Source organism: Onychostoma macrolepis, chromosome 17 (assembly GCF_012432095.1).
Source record: "Onychostoma macrolepis isolate SWU-2019 chromosome 17, ASM1243209v1, whole genome shotgun sequence".
NCBI lineage: Eukaryota > Metazoa > Chordata > Actinopteri > Cypriniformes > Cyprinidae > Onychostoma > Onychostoma macrolepis.
This window is the reverse complement of record NC_081171.1, coordinates 18,622,626-18,641,080: the sequence shown is the minus strand read 5'-3', so window position 1 is coordinate 18,641,080 and position 18,455 is coordinate 18,622,626. Positions and strand designations below refer to the sequence as shown.

General features: G+C 37.2%; 1 protein-coding gene across 2 annotated transcripts; it reads left to right on the top strand.

The window, feature by feature from the left end:
* Nucleotides 1-483: 483 nt before the first annotated feature.
* smyd2a (SET and MYND domain containing 2a) lies at nucleotides 484-18,377 on the top strand. Of its 2 annotated transcripts, XM_058748988.1 has the most exons (12): nucleotides 484-904; nucleotides 2,604-2,667; nucleotides 10,384-10,494; nucleotides 13,928-13,988; nucleotides 14,394-14,518; nucleotides 15,345-15,412; nucleotides 15,507-15,609; nucleotides 15,994-16,104; nucleotides 16,329-16,452; nucleotides 17,111-17,285; nucleotides 17,414-17,522; nucleotides 17,667-18,377. In XM_058748988.1, exons 1-12 carry the CDS (start codon nucleotides 732-734, stop codon nucleotides 17,748-17,750), a joined length of 1,308 nt encoding a protein of 435 aa, XP_058604971.1. In that variant the 5' UTR covers nucleotides 484-731; the 3' UTR covers nucleotides 17,751-18,377. The 2 variants fall into 2 exon arrangements, with proteins under 2 accessions (XP_058604971.1, XP_058604972.1); XM_058748989.1 differs by lacking the exons at nucleotides 484-904; nucleotides 2,604-2,667 and adding an exon at nucleotides 7,369-7,396.
* Nucleotides 18,378-18,455: the final 78 nt, after the last annotated feature.

Below are 18,455 nucleotides of genomic sequence, written 5' to 3'. Positions count from 1 at the left end.
TTCATGCCAAAAACTGGTATTAAGTAAAGATCATGTTCCATGAAGATATTTTGTAAATTTCCTATCGCAAATATATCAAAACTTAATTTTTTGATTGGTAATATGCATTGCTAAGGACATTTGGACAACTTTAAAGACGATTTTCTCAATATTTTGATTTTTGTGTTTTGTTTTTTGCACCCTCAGATTCCAGATTTTCAAATAGTTGTCTATCGTCCAAATATATTGTCCTATACTAACAAACTATACATCAATGGAAAGCTTATTTATTCAGCTTATTTATTATTTATAAATCTAAAAAATAGATCCTTATGACTGGTTTTGTGGTCCAGGGTCACAAATGCGTTCCATGTCAATACAGCCTTTGATTTCTGGCGCAGCAGTTGTGATTTTTGGAGAAATTTTAGGAGATCTACCAGATTATTTCACAATCAATCACCATGCCACACTTCCGCCTGATGAGCACGCGATGGCGCCATGAGGCCAAATAACGAGGTCGCAGGTGGACTCTGGCTCGCGGACGGGCTTTAGGACCGCTGGGCGTGTGTGGCTCCGCCGTAAGCCGCGTCTCTGCTGGTGCAGCTCGTTGTTCAGAGTCGTTTCGCCGAGCATGTGGTGTGGCAGTGGCGTTACAACACTTGCCGCAGTCACTGACAAAACCGACTGAGACCGAGACTCCGCTTTCTGACGAGCGCAAGGAAGTGTGACACGCGAGCAGCAGGTCAAGAGCGATGAAAAACGAGGGAATTGAGGGCACCGAAAGGTTTCTGAGCCCCGGTAAAGGCCGGGGACTCAAAGCCACAAAGCATTTCAAAGTTGGTGATCTAGTGTTCGCCTGTCCGTCGTATACTTACGTGCTGACCGTGAACGAGAGAGGCGGACACTGCGAATACTGCTTTACCAGGTCAGCGCTCCTTATAAGTCCACGTCTGACACTTTGTGTCTTTGTGCACGAGACTGGAACCTCATGGCGTGCTGTTTACGGATGTTTTATTTGACAGTGTATGCACGCAAAGCAGCATAGCAATATTTATTAACTTTAATAATAGTTCACAATCAAATTTGTTTTGATAATGACATGTTTGACAGGCAGGTAATCTGCATTCACTTCGGGGCTGATCACTCTTAAAGATGGCTGGCACATGCTTTTCTGTTTGCACTGCTGTTTAAATGCTGCTGGGAAGGGGGTGACCCACTTTGTATACATGTCCAACACGGCCAGTGAGTGCTGTGAAATCTTTATTTTCAGTCAGTAAATGTTTTCTGGAGACTTGTGTGATGGATCTATGCTAGATAAATCCACAAGATGCAATGACAGTATATCTCTACTGTAAGCAAATGTCAGTTCAGACTGTATAAATTATTATTTTATGCATTTTAATGAAAGCTTTTGGTGTTATTGATGCATGTGATTACAGCTTGTGATGATTTGAGGTACAACAGAGTTACTGCGAGTTTAGAATCAGTGGATTATAACTTTTGCAACATTCGTATTGTTACACGAAGGTGCAGTATGACTTTCTTCCATGGAACAAGTAAGGAGATGTTAAATTTAGCATGAAATAAAAATCGGCCTTATATATTTTTGAATTAATGATGTAGATCGGGGTGCTCCTGGAGGGCCGCAGCCCTGCAGAGTTTAGTCCCAACCCTGCTCCAACAGACAAACCATGTAGTTTTCAAATAAGCCTTGATTTCAAAATGTTGTAACTTGATTTTCTGGTGACGTAAGCAGGACTTCTCCAATCATTTAGTCTGCTTAAACTATGCCTACATCCAGTCAACAACTGATGCAAAGAACCAAATTTCCACTTTACCTTTTTTTTTTTTAAATAATCTGTTAGACTCGGATCTGGTGCTACTTCCAGTTCATTGCGACTTCAAAAGCATAGCACACCCAAAAATGAAATTTTTGTCATCATTAATTCACATTCATGTCGTTCTAGAAGACTTTGGTTCATCTTCAAAACACAAATTAAGATACTTTAAATGAATTTCTTTTCCTCCATTGAAAGTCCATACTACCAAAACATTGATGCTTTGAGTTCATAAAGATATTCATATGAATAAGGTAATTTAATTCAAACGTATAAGGGGATAGTTCAGCTAAAATTAATATTTTGTCACCTAACCCGCTAAAAACTGTATGACCGTCTGACTTCTGTGGCACATAAAAGAAGATATTTTGAGAAATATTTGTGTTATTTGTAAATGGGCACCAAAACGGGTTACCAACATTCTTCAAAATATGATCTTTTATGTTCAGCAGAAGAAAGTCATACATGTTTGGAACAATATCTGGGTGAATGATGATGACCGAATTTGAGAGTCAACTTTAAGGAGAATGACAGACTTCACCACTTTTTATTGTATGGAAAAAAGATGCAATGAAAGGTGACCTTGGCTGTCATTCTTACACCTCTTTTTGTGTTCCGCAGAATAATGAAAGTGTTATGTGTTTTGAAAGACATAAGGGTCAATAAATGATGACAGAAATTCCTTTTTGGGTGAACGTCCCTTCAGCATGTAGGGAAATAGTGGCATGGTGAATGGTGAATTGAGAATCATCTGTCCAATTAAACTATTTGTTATTTCATTCACAGGAGAGAAGGGCTGTCGAAGTGTGGAAAATGTAAACAGGCCTATTATTGCAATGTAGAGTGTCAGGTAAGTCTGTGTTTGTGGTCGTAATGGGTTGATGAAGGAAATGAAATCATAGTCTCTGTGTGGATTTGCTCCATTGACTTTTACAGAAATGGTTCACTCAAAAATGAAAAGTCTGTCATATTTACTTCTTCATATACTGTGGAACTCAAAAAGATACTTTTTTTGAAGTAGAAGAATATTCAAGCCACTCCATGTCATACAGTACATAGTGACCATCTATAGTGTCAAGCTAGTTTTGCAACATTATGATCTGCTATGAATGCTGCGTAGTGGACTGGTCAAAGCTGTTATGTCATGGAATGTAACACTGGAATGCTGTATTGACCAATCCGAAGCCACAGCCATAATGATCTGTTCTATAAAGTTAATTTTGCTCTGTCAGCATATATCAGAGCTTTTTTCCCTATGCTTAGTACTTACACTACAGTGCTCTAATTGCAAGGATGGTCCCACTGGAGCAATGATAGCTAAAGTGCTTTTCTTGTGTATAAGTCAGAGTAGCACAGTCTCAGAATGAACTCCATAGTTAATGGACTCTCTTCACCTGGAATCACACCTGCAACCTTTGTGTTAGCAGCTCAAAATCAGCTGGACCTCCACCACTCTTTGCTGCATATTTAAGACCAATTTTGATCCATCCATTCTCCAAAGCAATTATCCTATGTAGGGTCGCAGGGGCAGCTGAACAGTTTTGATATATGTAATATGATATATGATGTGTGGTATGGTACTTTTAGACCTCCAGAAAGCATTTGACACAGTAAATTATTCAATACTTTTAGACAAGTTAAGTGTCAAGCGATAACCTGGTTGAAATCTTATTTAACCGGGAGAGTTCAGAGGGTAGAAATTGATGGGGTTCTCTCTGAGGAAACTTTGGTTACACCTTTCTATAAACCGAACAAAATTAAAATCCTGCCATGTAAACACTTTAAACCGATTACTTTGCGTCTACATCACGTCCAGAGGTCGGGTCGTCAGAACGTGAACGTGATGATGTCGGCAACGGTACATTCTGTGATTTGGGGACACCGACACTACAGTAGAGACTGGGTAATAGTGGAGGTATAAAGTTAAAATTTCCATTATACAGTTAAAAACACATTAGAAAGGAGAACGCTTGCTGTGTGACGGACTATCTGCTCTCATGTCCGGAGTGAAAAACAGATCTGAAATGAAGCGCAATTTTCTGCTTTTCAGCTTAGAAACAACACAGTGATGATAGTGAAAGTAGCTCAATGAAAATAAACAACTTGACCAAAAGTTGCCTTTGTCATTTGTATTTGTATAGATGACAGATTCATAATTTCCGATCTGCTTGAATTTATACGTGCTCACTCCATGAATGTTGTACGAAACACGATTGTGATAAAGCAATGCTCCTTTGATTCATTGTTCAGCAACTCTTGGTAAGAAATCGTGTATTTGTTCCATTTAAGTACAGGACAACTTTGTAGTATCAGAGTACAATTAATCTCAGAGCTGCATTACAGAGGGACATATGATTTCTATGATCGCGTTCTAGTCATATGACTGGCGCTCGAATGAACGCATAAGGATTCAAATATTAACCGTTTATTCTAAGCAAGTGCAAACAGATATTAAAAATATTAACGTAAATATGGGCGTTTTCCTCTGGTGACTTGTTTTTGTTGTCACTGTAGGCTATTAGCATATCCTAAAATCGCAGGCACAGGCACATGTAAACACCATATCGGATTAGATAATGTCTCATGTAAACAGTTCATCGAATCTTTCAATCGGAATGACAAAAAAGTGTACATGTAAACGCACCTAATGTGCGATTTTGGCCACGATTTGGTCGTCTGGGACAAATTTTGAAAATCCTAAAAGATTCCTATGATCCTAGGCTAAAATCCGTAGTCTTTGATCGCTGGTTTGACATGTTCACCGACAGCCGATTAATGGCTGTTGCGATCAAATTTCACCTCCGACGAAATTCTGGCAGTGTCAGAAGATTTGGCGCACAGTCCTGCAGACGAATATCAAACTGTCTCTGTTTTTTAAGGCAAGCTATGAGCAGAATTAATGCTTGAGAATTATTCTATCAGCTATAAACTCCGGCGCTCCCGTCCTCCGCTCACCGAATTCATCTGATATGTTTCTTTTTTATATAAACACTGGTTGCGCCGCTGTTTTCATGTGCGTGTGTATGAATACATACACTATTCTTCTTAAACACGCCGGTATTGCCGCCGTTCATATACTTTTCATGACAGCCAGCATTTCGGTGCCGCGTGCAATGCAGTTCGCAGTCACTGGACGTGTATGGGTTGATAATGTAAAACCTCGGATAAGTTTTCTTGCGCACACCTGTTTTTAACTTGTCTTGACTGTCGTACAGTCTGACATTAATGACAACTGAGATCCCATAGTGTGACATAATCATCATGTTCGTACAGTCTGACAAGTACAATCCTAAAGGACTTTTAAAAAATCGCACAGTGTGAGCCCGGCTTTAGTTCGGGTTTGGAGTCGTTCGTTCATCACGTGACAGCCTCATAAGCTAAACCAATGCAGTCAGAGCCGGAAAGAGAATTGATTAGTTCACCTGTTTCGAGTCTTCGGGTTTGAGTCGTTCGTTCTTTTGTCACGTGACGTGACAGCTTTGGGCAGAGAAATTAGTTAATTAACAACCTTCCTTACAAACGGGTGCATAGTCATTATTATTATTTACTCGTACAGTTATGTGATGCATTTCTGGTCTCAAATTATTCCTTTTAATTTCTGTCACGATGGTTCTTTTCCATAATACTGAATGTAGTAATAAAGATAATAAAGAGTTGGTTATGCTTTAATTTAATTTAATTTATTTATTTGGAGTCTAATCTTCATAAAATACAATACCTTGTTGTATTTGTCTTTTGAGTTAACCCTTTAGATTAGACTATAGTGTTACTTACTATAATTTTGTAACATATGACACTTTAGACATTAACACTGTGTACACACTCTTGAATTGTTTTTTATTGTTTATTTTTGTGCCAGAAAAAGCTTTAGCAAAGAGGATAACTATTCCAAAATGAATTAAAACAATTTAAATAAAAAATACAAGAAAATTTAAATATACTAAAGCCACAGAGCCAGATCATAACCTTAATATTTTAAACTAACATTAATCAATCATATTCAAAATGTTATTTGCTTTCACTTTATATCATTGTGTCCTTTTTGACCAATCTTCTTATACAAATATTAGACCAATATGTCATGCCTAGGAAAAACAATTATACCAGCAAAGTCCAAATTGGAGTAAAAATGAACAAACTATAAGTGCTTTGTAATTTTAGGCTTGGATTTTTTGATTATATAGTTATATTATATGTTTATTGATAGACAAAGACAGTGAAAGGACAAATCAATCAATATTTTATTTATAACAGGGTTTTATTTATTTATAAAATAGCACAGCTCCTCAAGAAACGGTAACAAAAACGGTGACAGAAATGAACAGACCATTTTTATTTCTAGGAAAATGCTTATTACACATATTTTGATAATTTTATGATAATTCTTAAATATGATCCAACATACAAAAAATACAGTTTTACTTTATAGTATTTTACTGATCCGGCAAGTGGTCACGTGAAAAAAGAACGAACGACTCAAACCCGAAGACTCGGGAGGTGAACTAATCAATTCTCTTTCCGGCTCTGACTGCATTGGTTTAGCTCTTAGCTTATGGGGCTGTCACGTGATGAACGAACGACTCAAACCCGAAGACTTGTCAGATAAGAGGTGAGGTGAGCTAATCAAGACCCAGGTAAACGATGAATTAATCTTTTCTGTTTCTTATAGCATAGTTTGTATTGTTTGTAGTGTGATCAACGTTTGCATAAGTAGTAGATGTGTTAAGGAGGTAGCACGTAACATTTTAATTATATTTTGCTAAAATGAACGAAATGACTCAAAAAGATTCGTTCATTTTGCTGAACGAGACTCAAAGGTCCGAGTCAGTAAAATGATCCGAACTTCCCATTACTAGAAGGGAGCGTAATTTCCTCATTATCTTCAGCTGGGATGTTCCCGTGACAACGCAGCACGGTGTGCGTCAGCAGATTCGCTGGCGGACAACCGCATAAAAAAAAAAAAATACATTTCATAATTTTAAAAAGTTGTATATATATTATTTTTTAATATATTATATAGCATATTTTAAAAACTTTTTAAAATATAAAATGTATGTTTATTTGCAACAGTTATGCTAACAACAATAAAAAGACTATTGACATTTAAACAGCGACATCTGCTGACGCACACCGTGCTGCGTTGTCACGGGAACATCCCAGCTGAAGATAATGAGGAAATTACGCTCCCTTCACCAAGTGCATTCCAAACGACTACATATAATGACACGCACGTGCCCTGCTCACTCCCAAGTCCCCACTCCGAGGGGATAGGGATGATCACTTCCATTTGGAAAATGCCCGTGAATCGTTCAACCGCGATTCTTGCATCGTTACACCCCTAATGTGGAGGTTTCCCATTTTAAGTGCGTAGCGCCATTTTGAAAAGCATCCGATGGACGCAAAGTGCGTACGCTATTCTCTGTCATCAGTAACGCATGAATACGCTGTTTCCGTTCAAATCAAAGCGTAAACAAACGTACAATACGTATCCATGCGTTACTGATGCGTACGCACTTCGCGTCCATCGGATGCTTTTCAAAATGGCGCTACGCTGACGCAGAGAGGAGACGAATTAACGAGTAAATGTCGTTATTTTTATTTTCTTTGCGTACAGAAAGTATTCTCGTCGCTTCATTAAATGCAGATTGAACCAGTGATGGCAGATGGACTATTTTGGCGATGTTTTTTATACTTTTCTGTGCCTTGACAGTGTAATTTATTTGGCAGTCAATGGGACAGTTCCAAACCTCCCGGTTTTCATCCAAAATATCTTAAATTGAAAAAATTACAATTTTTGCTCTGCTATTTAAGGAATGTGGTGTTTAAAATATATTAACAAAGATAACATTAATTTCAAATTGTAGCAATATTTCACAATATTACTGTTTTCTTTTTTTAATCAAACAAATTCTAGCGTTAATGAGCATAAGAGACTTTCAAACTTTTGAATGGAAACGCATCTCCCATCAATGCAATAATTCTCATATTGACTTTTTCTTTTCTGAAAGGCTTTAAAATATTTATTTTATCTTATAAACGTTGTATAAGACAGCATAATTGACTCATTTCCTCATTCATGAGTTCCTCCAGGATGAGCAACAGGGATAGTGGTCTATGGAGACCACAGCCAGAGTGAAAGCTCTGTAATTGATCTTTGCTGGTGAGCGCCAAGCAGAGTCGAAAATCTAGCACTGAAAATAAAGATCATCAATAATCCATTTGCACTCTACCACAAGACCCTTCGGTCTCATCCCTGCTGTTTTTGTGCATTGTACAAGTTGTGGCATTAGAATCAGCCCATCCATCATCATACGGCTGTTTGGTGTTTCTGTTTAGGCTTGTCATTGGTCCTTGTTTTTCTGTCTGAGTTGCAGAGTTACATAGATGAGCATTATATGTTAAAGAAATAGGTCGTCCGTAAAAATGAAAATTTACTCAACCGTTAGCCCTCGAAGATGAATGTGAGTTTGTTTGTTCATTGGAATAGATTTGGAGAAATGTAGCATTACATCACTTGCTCACCAATGGATCCTCTGCAGTTAATGGGTGCCGTCACAATGAGAGTCCAAACAGCTGATAAAAACATTACATTAATCCACAAGTAATTCACATGATGTCTTGTGAAGCGAATAACTTTGTTTGAAATAAGCAAATCCATTATTAAAACATTTTAACTTCAAGCCGTTACTTTGAGCTGATATAGTCCTCTATCCATAATATTGCTTTCTCTAGTCAAAATGTTTTCTAGTCTGAATCAGGAGAGAAATATCCACAGATCAAGCACTGTTTACAAGCAAAAAAAAATTTAAAACCGTGGGTTTTGATGTGAGGACAACAGCAGATGGACTTTTTCACTGGAGGCAGTGTTATTATGGATTATAGATTTATAGAACATCTTCATCTTCAGAACACAAATTAAGATACTTTTGATTGATTAAATCCAAAAGCTTTTTGACCCTGCATAAACATCAATGCAACTGGCATGATCAAGGCCCAGAAAGTTAGTAAGGACATTGATAAAATAGTTTGAGTGGTTCAACAGTAATATTATGAAGCTACAAGAATACTTTTTGTGTGCAAAGAAAACTAAAATAATGACTTTATGCTTTATCAACTTAACCCGGATGCACTACACCTTGCTTACAAGCAGATCTTCATAAACATGTCTGAAGATTTCAAAAGAGAGGAAGACTTTGGAAGATAAGAAATTGTAAAGTCAAGTCGTTATCTTTTTCTTTGCGCACAAAGTATCATAGCTTCATAGTTTTGAACCACTGATGTCACATGGGCTATTTTAACGATGTCCTTACTACCTGCCTTAAACGTGTCAGTTGCGTTGCTGTCTATGCAGGGTCAAAAGAGCTCATGAATTTCATCAAAAATATCTTAATTTGTGTTCCAAAAAATGAACGAAGCTCTTACGGGTTTGGAACGACATGAGGGTGAATAATTAATGACAGAATTTTCATTTTTGGGTAAACTATCCCTTTAAATTGATAAACTGGATAGATTGAACTATTTGTTTGTTATCGTCACCTTCTCCAAGGAGGAAATGTAGAGCATATTTGTTTTGTCATCCCAACTATTATGCACCATTGTCTGCGTAAATTACTTCCAGGAAGTCTCACCCCAAAATCACACCATTGATTTTGACATGTCTGACCACAGTGTTCAAATAAACAGAGAAATGTTTTGATGGCACCACAGTGTTTACACTTCTTGGAAAGGAAGCTACAAATGGTTGTCATTGGCAAAGGAAGAGTATTTTATTGCAGGAAAAAATACACCCTTTTCTCCACTTAAATATAGAAAGCAAAAGTCAAAAAAAGAACAGCAAACCAATATAGATTAAGCACTGATCATGGAGCAAGTCTGCGTAGCCTGTTTATTTTAAGGGACTTGGTTGTTGCTCTATTCCTAAATTGAGCTGGAAGGCGTTCTGGCCGCGCTGTTGCTATGACAATCCATCTCGAACGCATTAGGGATCAGTTTCTGTTTGCTCGCCAGAACACAGGATTTAGTTTATTCGTTGCCCAGTAGCCTGTGAGGCAGCCTGAGATTAATTCAAAGTCTTATCTCTCAGGAATTCTCGTATTCACCTTGAGGCTCCATTCAATTTGAAAGCATGACTCATCAAGCGGAAGCTAGCTGACATCCGATCAGTTATATCAAAAGCATATCATCTCAAAAAGAAGAGCTGTGACCCTTCATACTGGGTTTTACTGAGCTCTGAGTGTGTTATGTTATATGTTATGATCTGCCGATGCACTTTAATTTTGGCACCCATTCTCACTATTAACTAGCTGCTTATTAGCATGCATATTATCAACATATTCACTGTTTGTTAGTTCTCATAAAGTACTTATTCTGCATGACTATATTCTACATCTCAAATCCTCCCCAATATCTTAACTTAACAGCTACCTTACTATTAATAAGCCATAAATTAGGAGTTTGAGGCAAAAGTCGTAGTTAATGGCTTGTTAATAGCGAGAATTGGACCTTAAAATAAAGTGTGAACAAATATATTTGTGTGAAAATAAACATGTCCTTGTCCTTCCCTCAGAGAGGAGACTGGCCCATGCACAAGCTGGAGTGCTCAGCCATGTGCACATATGGAGAAAACTGGTGTCCATCAGAAACTGTGCGACTGGTCGCCAGAATAATTCTGAAACAGGTGAGGATGACCTACCTACCTTTTTGGCATGACTCTGTTTTCATAATTGGATAGTTCACCCAAAAAATAAAAATTCTGAACTCAAAATGACAGATTTTGAAAAATACTGTTTTTGCCCGTACAATGAAAGTCAGGTGAACTGTCCCGCCACACTGTATGACACATTCAGAAGCACTCAGATTGTAACATTATTACTTTTAAAACAATATTAATAGTTTTAGGTAACAGCAACGACACTGCTTTAAAGTCACTTCTTGGTAACTTGTCATGTATGTACTATACGCTATTATTATTATTATTACACTTAATGATATTTTGCAAACTAAAACACTGTCCCTAGTTGAACGTTTACGGTGAATTTACTAAAAGGTTGTAATTACATTTGAGTCTCTGCTAGAACTTTACTGCCTGTTAGAACGTAAAACGGTTTTTGGCTGTGTAACTGTTGAGGAGGCAGCTCTCCAGCTGGTCTGCTGTAATAATGTCTATAGCTACAGCCACTCCACTCATGAGTACTTCAGTTCACAGAGTAAGAGAGGTCTAGTGCAGTCACAATCCTCACTTGCCAATTATGAGAGTCGTTTTGCGGTGCCGCTTCTGTAGTTTGAATGGAGATTTAAGTCTGCAATGTCCTCAGATCCTGCAGCTTTATATGAAAGACGGTGATATTGATTTTCTCTGAATGTGTTGGGAAAATTTTTTATCTGTTATAGAGAGGTCAGAGAAGAGACAGCTTGCTCAAAAACAAATTACTGAGGAATACAATCACCACATATGATTTGTACTATTACGCACTATTTTTTCTTTTAATATATTTTAAAATGTCATTCATTTCTGTGATGGAATAGCTGTATGTTCAGCAGCTATTACTCCAGTCTTCAGCGTCACATGATCCTTCAGAAATCATTCTAATATGCTGATGTGGTGCTCAAGAAACGCAACGTATTTGCAATGTTGAAAACACTTGTACTGCTTAATATTTTTTGGATACTATGATGCATTTTTCAGGATTTGTTAATGAATAGAAAGTTCAAAAGAACAGCATTTACAGTGGGGCAAAAAAGTATTTAGTCAGCCACCAATTGTGCAAGTTCTCCCACTTAAAAAGATGAGAGAGGCCTGTAATTTTCATCATAGGTATACCTCAACTATGAGAGACAAAAAATCCAGAAAATCACATTGTAGGATTTTTAAAGAATTAATTGGTAAATTCCTCGGTAAAATAAGTATTTGGTCACCTACAAACAAGCAAGATTTCTGGCTCTCACAGACCTGTAACTTCTTCTTTAAGAGGCTCCTCTGTCCTCCACTCGTTACCTGTATTAATGGCATCTGTTTGAACTTGTTATCAGTATAAAAGACACCTGTCCACAACCTCAAACTCCACCATGGCCAAGACCAAAGAGCTGTCAAAGGACACCAGAAACAAAATTGTAGACCTGCACCAGGCTGGGAAGACTGAATCTGCAATAGGTAAGCAGCTTGGTGTGAAGAAATCAACTGTGGGAGCAATTATTAGAAAATGGAAGACATACAAGACCACTGATAATCTCCCTCGATCTGGGGCTCCACGCAAGATCTCACCCGTGGGGTCAAAATGATCACAAGAACTGTGAGCAAAATCCCAGAACCACACGGGGGACCTAGTGAATGACCTGCAGAGAGCTGGGACCAAAGTAACAAAGGCTACCATCAGTAACACACTGCGCCGCCAGGGACTCAAATCCTGCAGTGCCAGACGTGTCCCCTGCTTAAGCCAGTACATGTCCGGCCCGTCTGAAGTTTGCTAGAGAGCATTTGGATGATCCAGAAGAGGATTGGGAGAATGTCATATGGTCAGATGAAACCAAAATAGAACTTTTGGTAAAAACTCAACTTGTCGTGTTTGGAGGAGAAAGAATGCTGAGTTGCATCCAAAGAACACCATACCTACTGTGAAGCTTGGGGTGGAAACATCATGCTTTGGGGCTGTTTTTCTGCAAAGGGACCAGGACGACTGATCCGTGTAAACGAAAGAATGAATGGGGCCATGTATCGTGAGATTTTGAGTGAAAACCTCCTTCCATCAGCAAGGGCATTGAAGATGAAAGCGTGGCTGGGTCTTTCAGCATGACAATGATCCCAAACACACCGCCCGGGCAACAAAGGAGTGGCTTCGTGAAGCATTTCAAGGTCCTGGGTGGCCTAGCCAGTCTCAGATCTCAACCCCATCGAAAATCTTTGGAGGAGTTGAAAGTCCGTGTTGCCCAGCGACAGCCCCAAAACATTACTGCTCTAGAGGAGATCTGCATGGAGGAATGGGCCAAAATACCAGCAACAGTGTGTGAAAACCTTGTGAAGACTTACAGAAAACGTTTGACCTCTGTCATTGCCAACAAAGGGTATATAACAAAGTATTGAGATGAAATTTTGTTATTGACCAAATACTTATTTTCCAACATAATTTGCAAATAAATTCTTTAAAAATCCTACAATGTGATTTTCTGGATTTTTTTTTTTTCTCATTTTGTCTCTCATAGTTGAGGTATACCTATGATGAAAATTACAGGCCTCACTCATCTTTTTAAGTGGGAGAACTTGTACAATTGGTGGCTGACTAAATACTTTTTTGCCCCACTGTATTTGCAATAGAAATTTTTTTGAGCAATATATGATGGACATTGTTTTAGAAATTAATAAAATGAAAAACTCTTAATTCATTCATAAATTAGCTCCTCCATCCGATGGGATTTTTATTCATGCGCCTAAACACACACACACAGTATTGTGGGAGATCAAAGGCAGCGAAAACGGCACACATCTCTTCACTCGTCTGCAAAATCCAGTCAGATCAAGGAATTTCAGACAACAGGATGTTAGACAAACATTGGATTTAGATGTGCCATGTTGCCTTCCTACCTCCGTATGTTGCCTATGAAGGCAGCATTTATCGGGTTTCAGACACCGGCAGAGAGGGAGTATGAAGAAACTCAGATCTTCTGGCTGCACCTGTTACATTGTGCAGATGATTAACCTTCACAGGTGTGAAAACATGGATTGGTTTTCTTTTTTTTGAAAAGGTCACCAGTAGTAATATTCAGTCTTTTTTTAAGAATCCGTACAATCCAGCGCACAGCTGATGATTTAGTCTAAGTTTAGGTTTAGATGTAGCATTTTCAGTACTGCTCTGGCACATATGGTGCTACCATGTGTTTTTCATGGATGTCTTTTTCCTGAATGCATCAGCCCCGGCAGCTCTCTCTGTGACTCACTCAGCCGACACATGGCGCTTTGTGTCACACAGCAAGCGCCGTTAGACAGTTGGCCGGAAAACTGTTGTGTCTTATCAAACACTGAAACAAGTATTTGTTTTGCATGTTTGACTGTTTGCAAGGGTCACATCAAATCTAACTTTTTTTTTTTTTTTTTTTTTTAACTTTCTCTTGTTTTTCAGAAGTGCCAAACAGAAAGGACTCCTTCAGAAAGAGTGTTGACTCTTAGAGAATTAGAAGCACGTGAGTGTCTAGTTGTTCTCTGAGTGAGCCAAACATTATCCTTATACGGTTTTAAAAATGCAAAGGCTTTTGCTTAAATGAGGGTTTGAAGTTGAAATCAGTAAAGCCAGTGACTTTCCATACCTGTTTAATGACCCTTACCAGCTGCTCTGTTGGCCGTGTCAGATATATGACACCTGGAGTAGGACTTCAAGCCTTCGTCTGTGTCTCAAATTGTAACTAGTGGAGCCACAAAAAAAGTCAGACATTGTGTGGTTTGATGTAAAGAGAGCTATTTCTGCTGTTGCCCTGAAATTAAATTATATGTTATTATACTATCCAAGTTGTGGCATCATTTGGATAATATAAGACTGGAGTCTTTTTGAATATGAAATGTTAATTGCTTTTTCTGTGCATGTTTGTCAGATCTGGACAAGCTAGATGATGAGAAGAATGAAATGAATGATACAGACATTGCTGCACTACACCACTTTTACTCCCGACATCTCGATTTTCCTGATAATGCAGCACTTACAGAACTCTTCGCTCAGGTAAAGCTAACTGATTTTAATTTCTGTATAACTTTGGAACTTTTTTTTTACCATATGAATGTAGAGGAATTATCAATTTATTTTATGATTTCATGGATATGCACCAATTGAAACAATGCATTAAATCATGGAATAAACAGAAGTATTTGAAACTGACTCGCTTTTTTGCTACTGAATAAAAAGCCAAATTAAAATAATCACATTGCTGCTTTATTTTATATTGCTATTAAAATCATGCAGACTAAGTATTTATGTATATGTGTGTATATATGTGTGTGTGTGTTTTATATTATATTCAGTAAAGTACCTTATCAAATAAAATGTTTGGTTTTTTTCCCAAAAAGTTTTTCCAAAACATAACCCAAAAATAAAAATTGTCATTTAGTCAACCTGTAAAAACTGTATGACTTGCTTTTTTTCTATGGAACTTAAGAGAATTATATTTTGAGAAATATCAAATCTCATTGTTTTCAGTGCCAGTGGTAATTAAACAATATCTTCTATGTTCCACAGAACAAAACAGTCCTACAGGTTAGGGAAAGTAATTGATGACAGAATTCTCAATTTTGGGTAAACTTTAAAGAGAAAGAGTCTTATTACTTTCACTGTATGGAAAAAGATGTGATCAAAGTGAACAGTGACTTTGACTGTCATTCAGTCTAGCATTTCATTTTATGTTCCATGGAAGTATTAAGCGTTTTGAAAAATCAAACACAAAATATTTTTCACTCCATTCATGAAAAGTTCCAAATCTGTGTGTCCTTGACATTAATGCGGTGAACGTTTCAGGCAAACGCATGCTAATTCCTCCCTTTCTGCACCATAGGTGAACTGTAATGGCTTCACCATTGAAGATGAGGAGCTGTCTCATTTGGGTTCTGCTGTATTTCCAGAGTAAGGTTCATAGAAATCAAAACCATTGCCATGATCTCAATATGTTAAATACTTTAGAGTAATTTAATGTTTTTATTGTTGTTGTTTGTGGTAGCGTTGCTCTGATGAACCACAGCTGTAGCCCAAATGTGATTGTGACGTATAAAGGTACGGTGGCCGAGGTGAGAGCCGTGCAGGACATCAGCCCTGAAGAAGAGGTGAGACGAGCCACGCCATGAACATGAATCATTTAAAAAAAACATTGCTTCTTATTTCAATGTTCATGAATAAAAAGTGACTCAAATTATATGCTCAATATAATGCTCAGTTTTTGCTGAAAAGCAACAGCTCTTCAGTCTTTACTGATTAGCCAGACCTAATATGATCTTCCATTGTGTTCCATTCAAGAAACCTTTGTTATAATTTAGCATTATAGCCATTGTCATTAAATTGTAATGTGAAATGTAAAATGCTTCGTTATATTTTCCTGAAAGTCAGTATTGAATTTCCTGACATCTATCATCTAAATATTGCATAATCATCTCATTACTAATTTAATTGTGGTATATTGTGTGACAGTCCTCTTTGTTTCTGTTGAATAGATCTTCAACAGTTATATTGACCTCCTGTATCCAACAGAGGATCGAATTGAACGATTGAGAGATTCTTACTTCTTCACATGTGACTGTAAAGAATGCACCTCTAAATCAAAGGTGAGTATCATTTTAACCCTGTAATAACAGGTTTTCAGAAACCCGTCTGATGTAGAAAGGCATAGGAAATCATCATTTTCAATTTGTTGCACATTATTTTTTTGTGTGCGCGCATTTTGGAGCATGGCAAAATGTGTAGTAATGGTTTGAATGAAAATTAATATTAATTAAAGAACTCAAGTTGATATATGTGGAATAACAGCCTCTTTGTTTTGTTTTTTTAGGACAAAGCCAAAATGGAGATCCGACAGAAGCTTAGCACACCTCCAGAGGAAGAGGAAATCAAGCAGATGGTGATGTATGCCAGAAATGTCATTGAGGAGTTCAGGAGAGCGAAGCACTACAAAAATATCCTTCATTGGCCTTTTCTCTTTTGGATTATGGGGTGGGTGGGTGTGTGTATACGTTTTTAGTTCTGTGCTATTGCACAATATTTTGAATATGGGGCAATCCAGAGGCAGTGGGATATTTTTAGTCTCTGCTTGACGAAGCTGTGCTACCCTTTGGGATATGTTGTCACAAAACATGCACTATTTTTTTTTTTTTTTTTACAATTCACAAAAAGACAATATACACAACTAATCAAAAATGTGGGATGTATATAATTTTTTTTTTTTTTTTTTTTTTTGTGAAAGATATCCATACTTTATTTAGCGAAGATGCATTAAATTGATCACATTCTTCACAAACTATCTCTAACATTGATAATAAGTCATGTTCCTTGTACACTAAATCAGCATATTAGAATGATTTCAGAAGGATCATGTGACACTTAAAACTGGCATGAAAATTCAGCTTTGCCAGGAATTAATTACTTTTACAAAATATTAAAACCGAAAACGTATTTTAAATTGTAAAAATATTTCACAATATTACTTTTTTACTGTAATTTCGATCCAATAAGTGCATAAGAGACTGCAGAAATATAAAAGAAAAAATGTATATATGATATCTTGTATATATCCTGAAGTGAAGGTTTTGTGGAAGTTCCTTAACTGCTAAGTACCCCCCAGTGAACTGCTGGAAATCTGTGAACTAAGCCTAGAGAAAATGGGTTCGATCTTTGCTGAAACCAATGTGTACATGTTGCACATGATGTATCAGGCAATGGGAGTCTGTCTATATATGCAGGATTGGGATGGAGCAATGAAATATGGAGAGAAAATTATCCAGCCCTACAGGTAATGCTGGGTCCCAGTGCATTTCCTCTCTAAATGTCTTAAATTTTTTTGCATTTTAAAAGTTGAATAATAATGAACTCATAGCGTGTCCACTTTATTAATAGTATTCAATGCACATGTCTTTCTAGTGTGCACTATCCACCTTACTCGCTGAATGTGGCTTCTATGTACCTGAAACTTGGAAGATTGTACCAAGGTCTTGAGAAGAGGACACAAGGCGTTAAAGCTTTAAAGAAGGTAAGATGCTTGCAGTGCTAAAATAATAATGATGCAGTATTAGATAAGGGTGTCCCTTTTGAAATCCAAATGGAAATTATTAATTGCTGTAGATATTTTTAGACATTTAGGTTTTACAAATTGTTGTGGATGAATTTGTCACAGGCTCTTGCAATCATGGACGTTGCCCACGGTAAAGACCACCCATACATCGACGAGATTAAGAAGGAAATAGAAGAGCAGAAATAATGGGAAGACATGGAGGAATATGCATCAAACGCTGGCATGATGTGTCTTATACCTCTCCTGGGAATATTAAAACGAAGTGATGTCAAAATTGTCTGTTCATCTGAGATGTCATTTAAATGACTTTTCGGTTTGTAAATAGATGGCCTGAGTCTGAAATATTTTTGTTGCTTGTATTGTCTGCACTTTGAACAAATGTGCTGCATTGTTTTCTGTAAAGAAGGGCTAAGAATTAAGAATCATATCAATATATGCCAGGTTTTTAGCCAATATTTTGCCCTCTCATGTAGCAACAATATACGAATGTAAATCATTTATATATTCTCAATAAGGCGAAAAGACTCGGATCACTGATTCTGTTTTACTTGTTTGTTTGCATGGATATTGTTTTGCGCTGATCAAAAGATGTCATGGATATTGTTAAGATATTGGACTTCCAATCAATCAGTGCATTTCATAGTGTTACTTTCATTATTGCTTATTTGTTAAGCGTTTGTTTGTTTAGTATTGTGCAATTTTGACAGATTGCATGGGCAAAAAAAAAAAAAAGGAAATAAAAAAAAAATATGCAGACTGCCACATGCAAAATTTTTATGTGACACTAAAGTAATAAATCCCTTAAGACAAAAACTGACTCATTTGATTACAATTTATTATATGCATAGGAGTACATGCATGTATCAAATTAACACATTTATCTTTGTATCA

Excerpts from the sequence above, each read along its gene's own strand:
- smyd2a (XM_058748988.1), top strand. The coding sequence starts at position 732 with ATGAAAAACGAGGGAATTGAGGGCACCGAAAGGTTTCTGAGCCCCGGT. Across the intron at positions 13,989-14,393 it reads TCTTAGAGAATTAGAAGCAC|ATCTGGACAAGCTAGATGAT; the intron begins GTGAGTGTCTAG and ends CATGTTTGTCAG. Across the intron at positions 16,105-16,328 it reads AATGCACCTCTAAATCAAAG|GACAAAGCCAAAATGGAGAT; the intron begins GTGAGTATCATT and ends TTGTTTTTTTAG.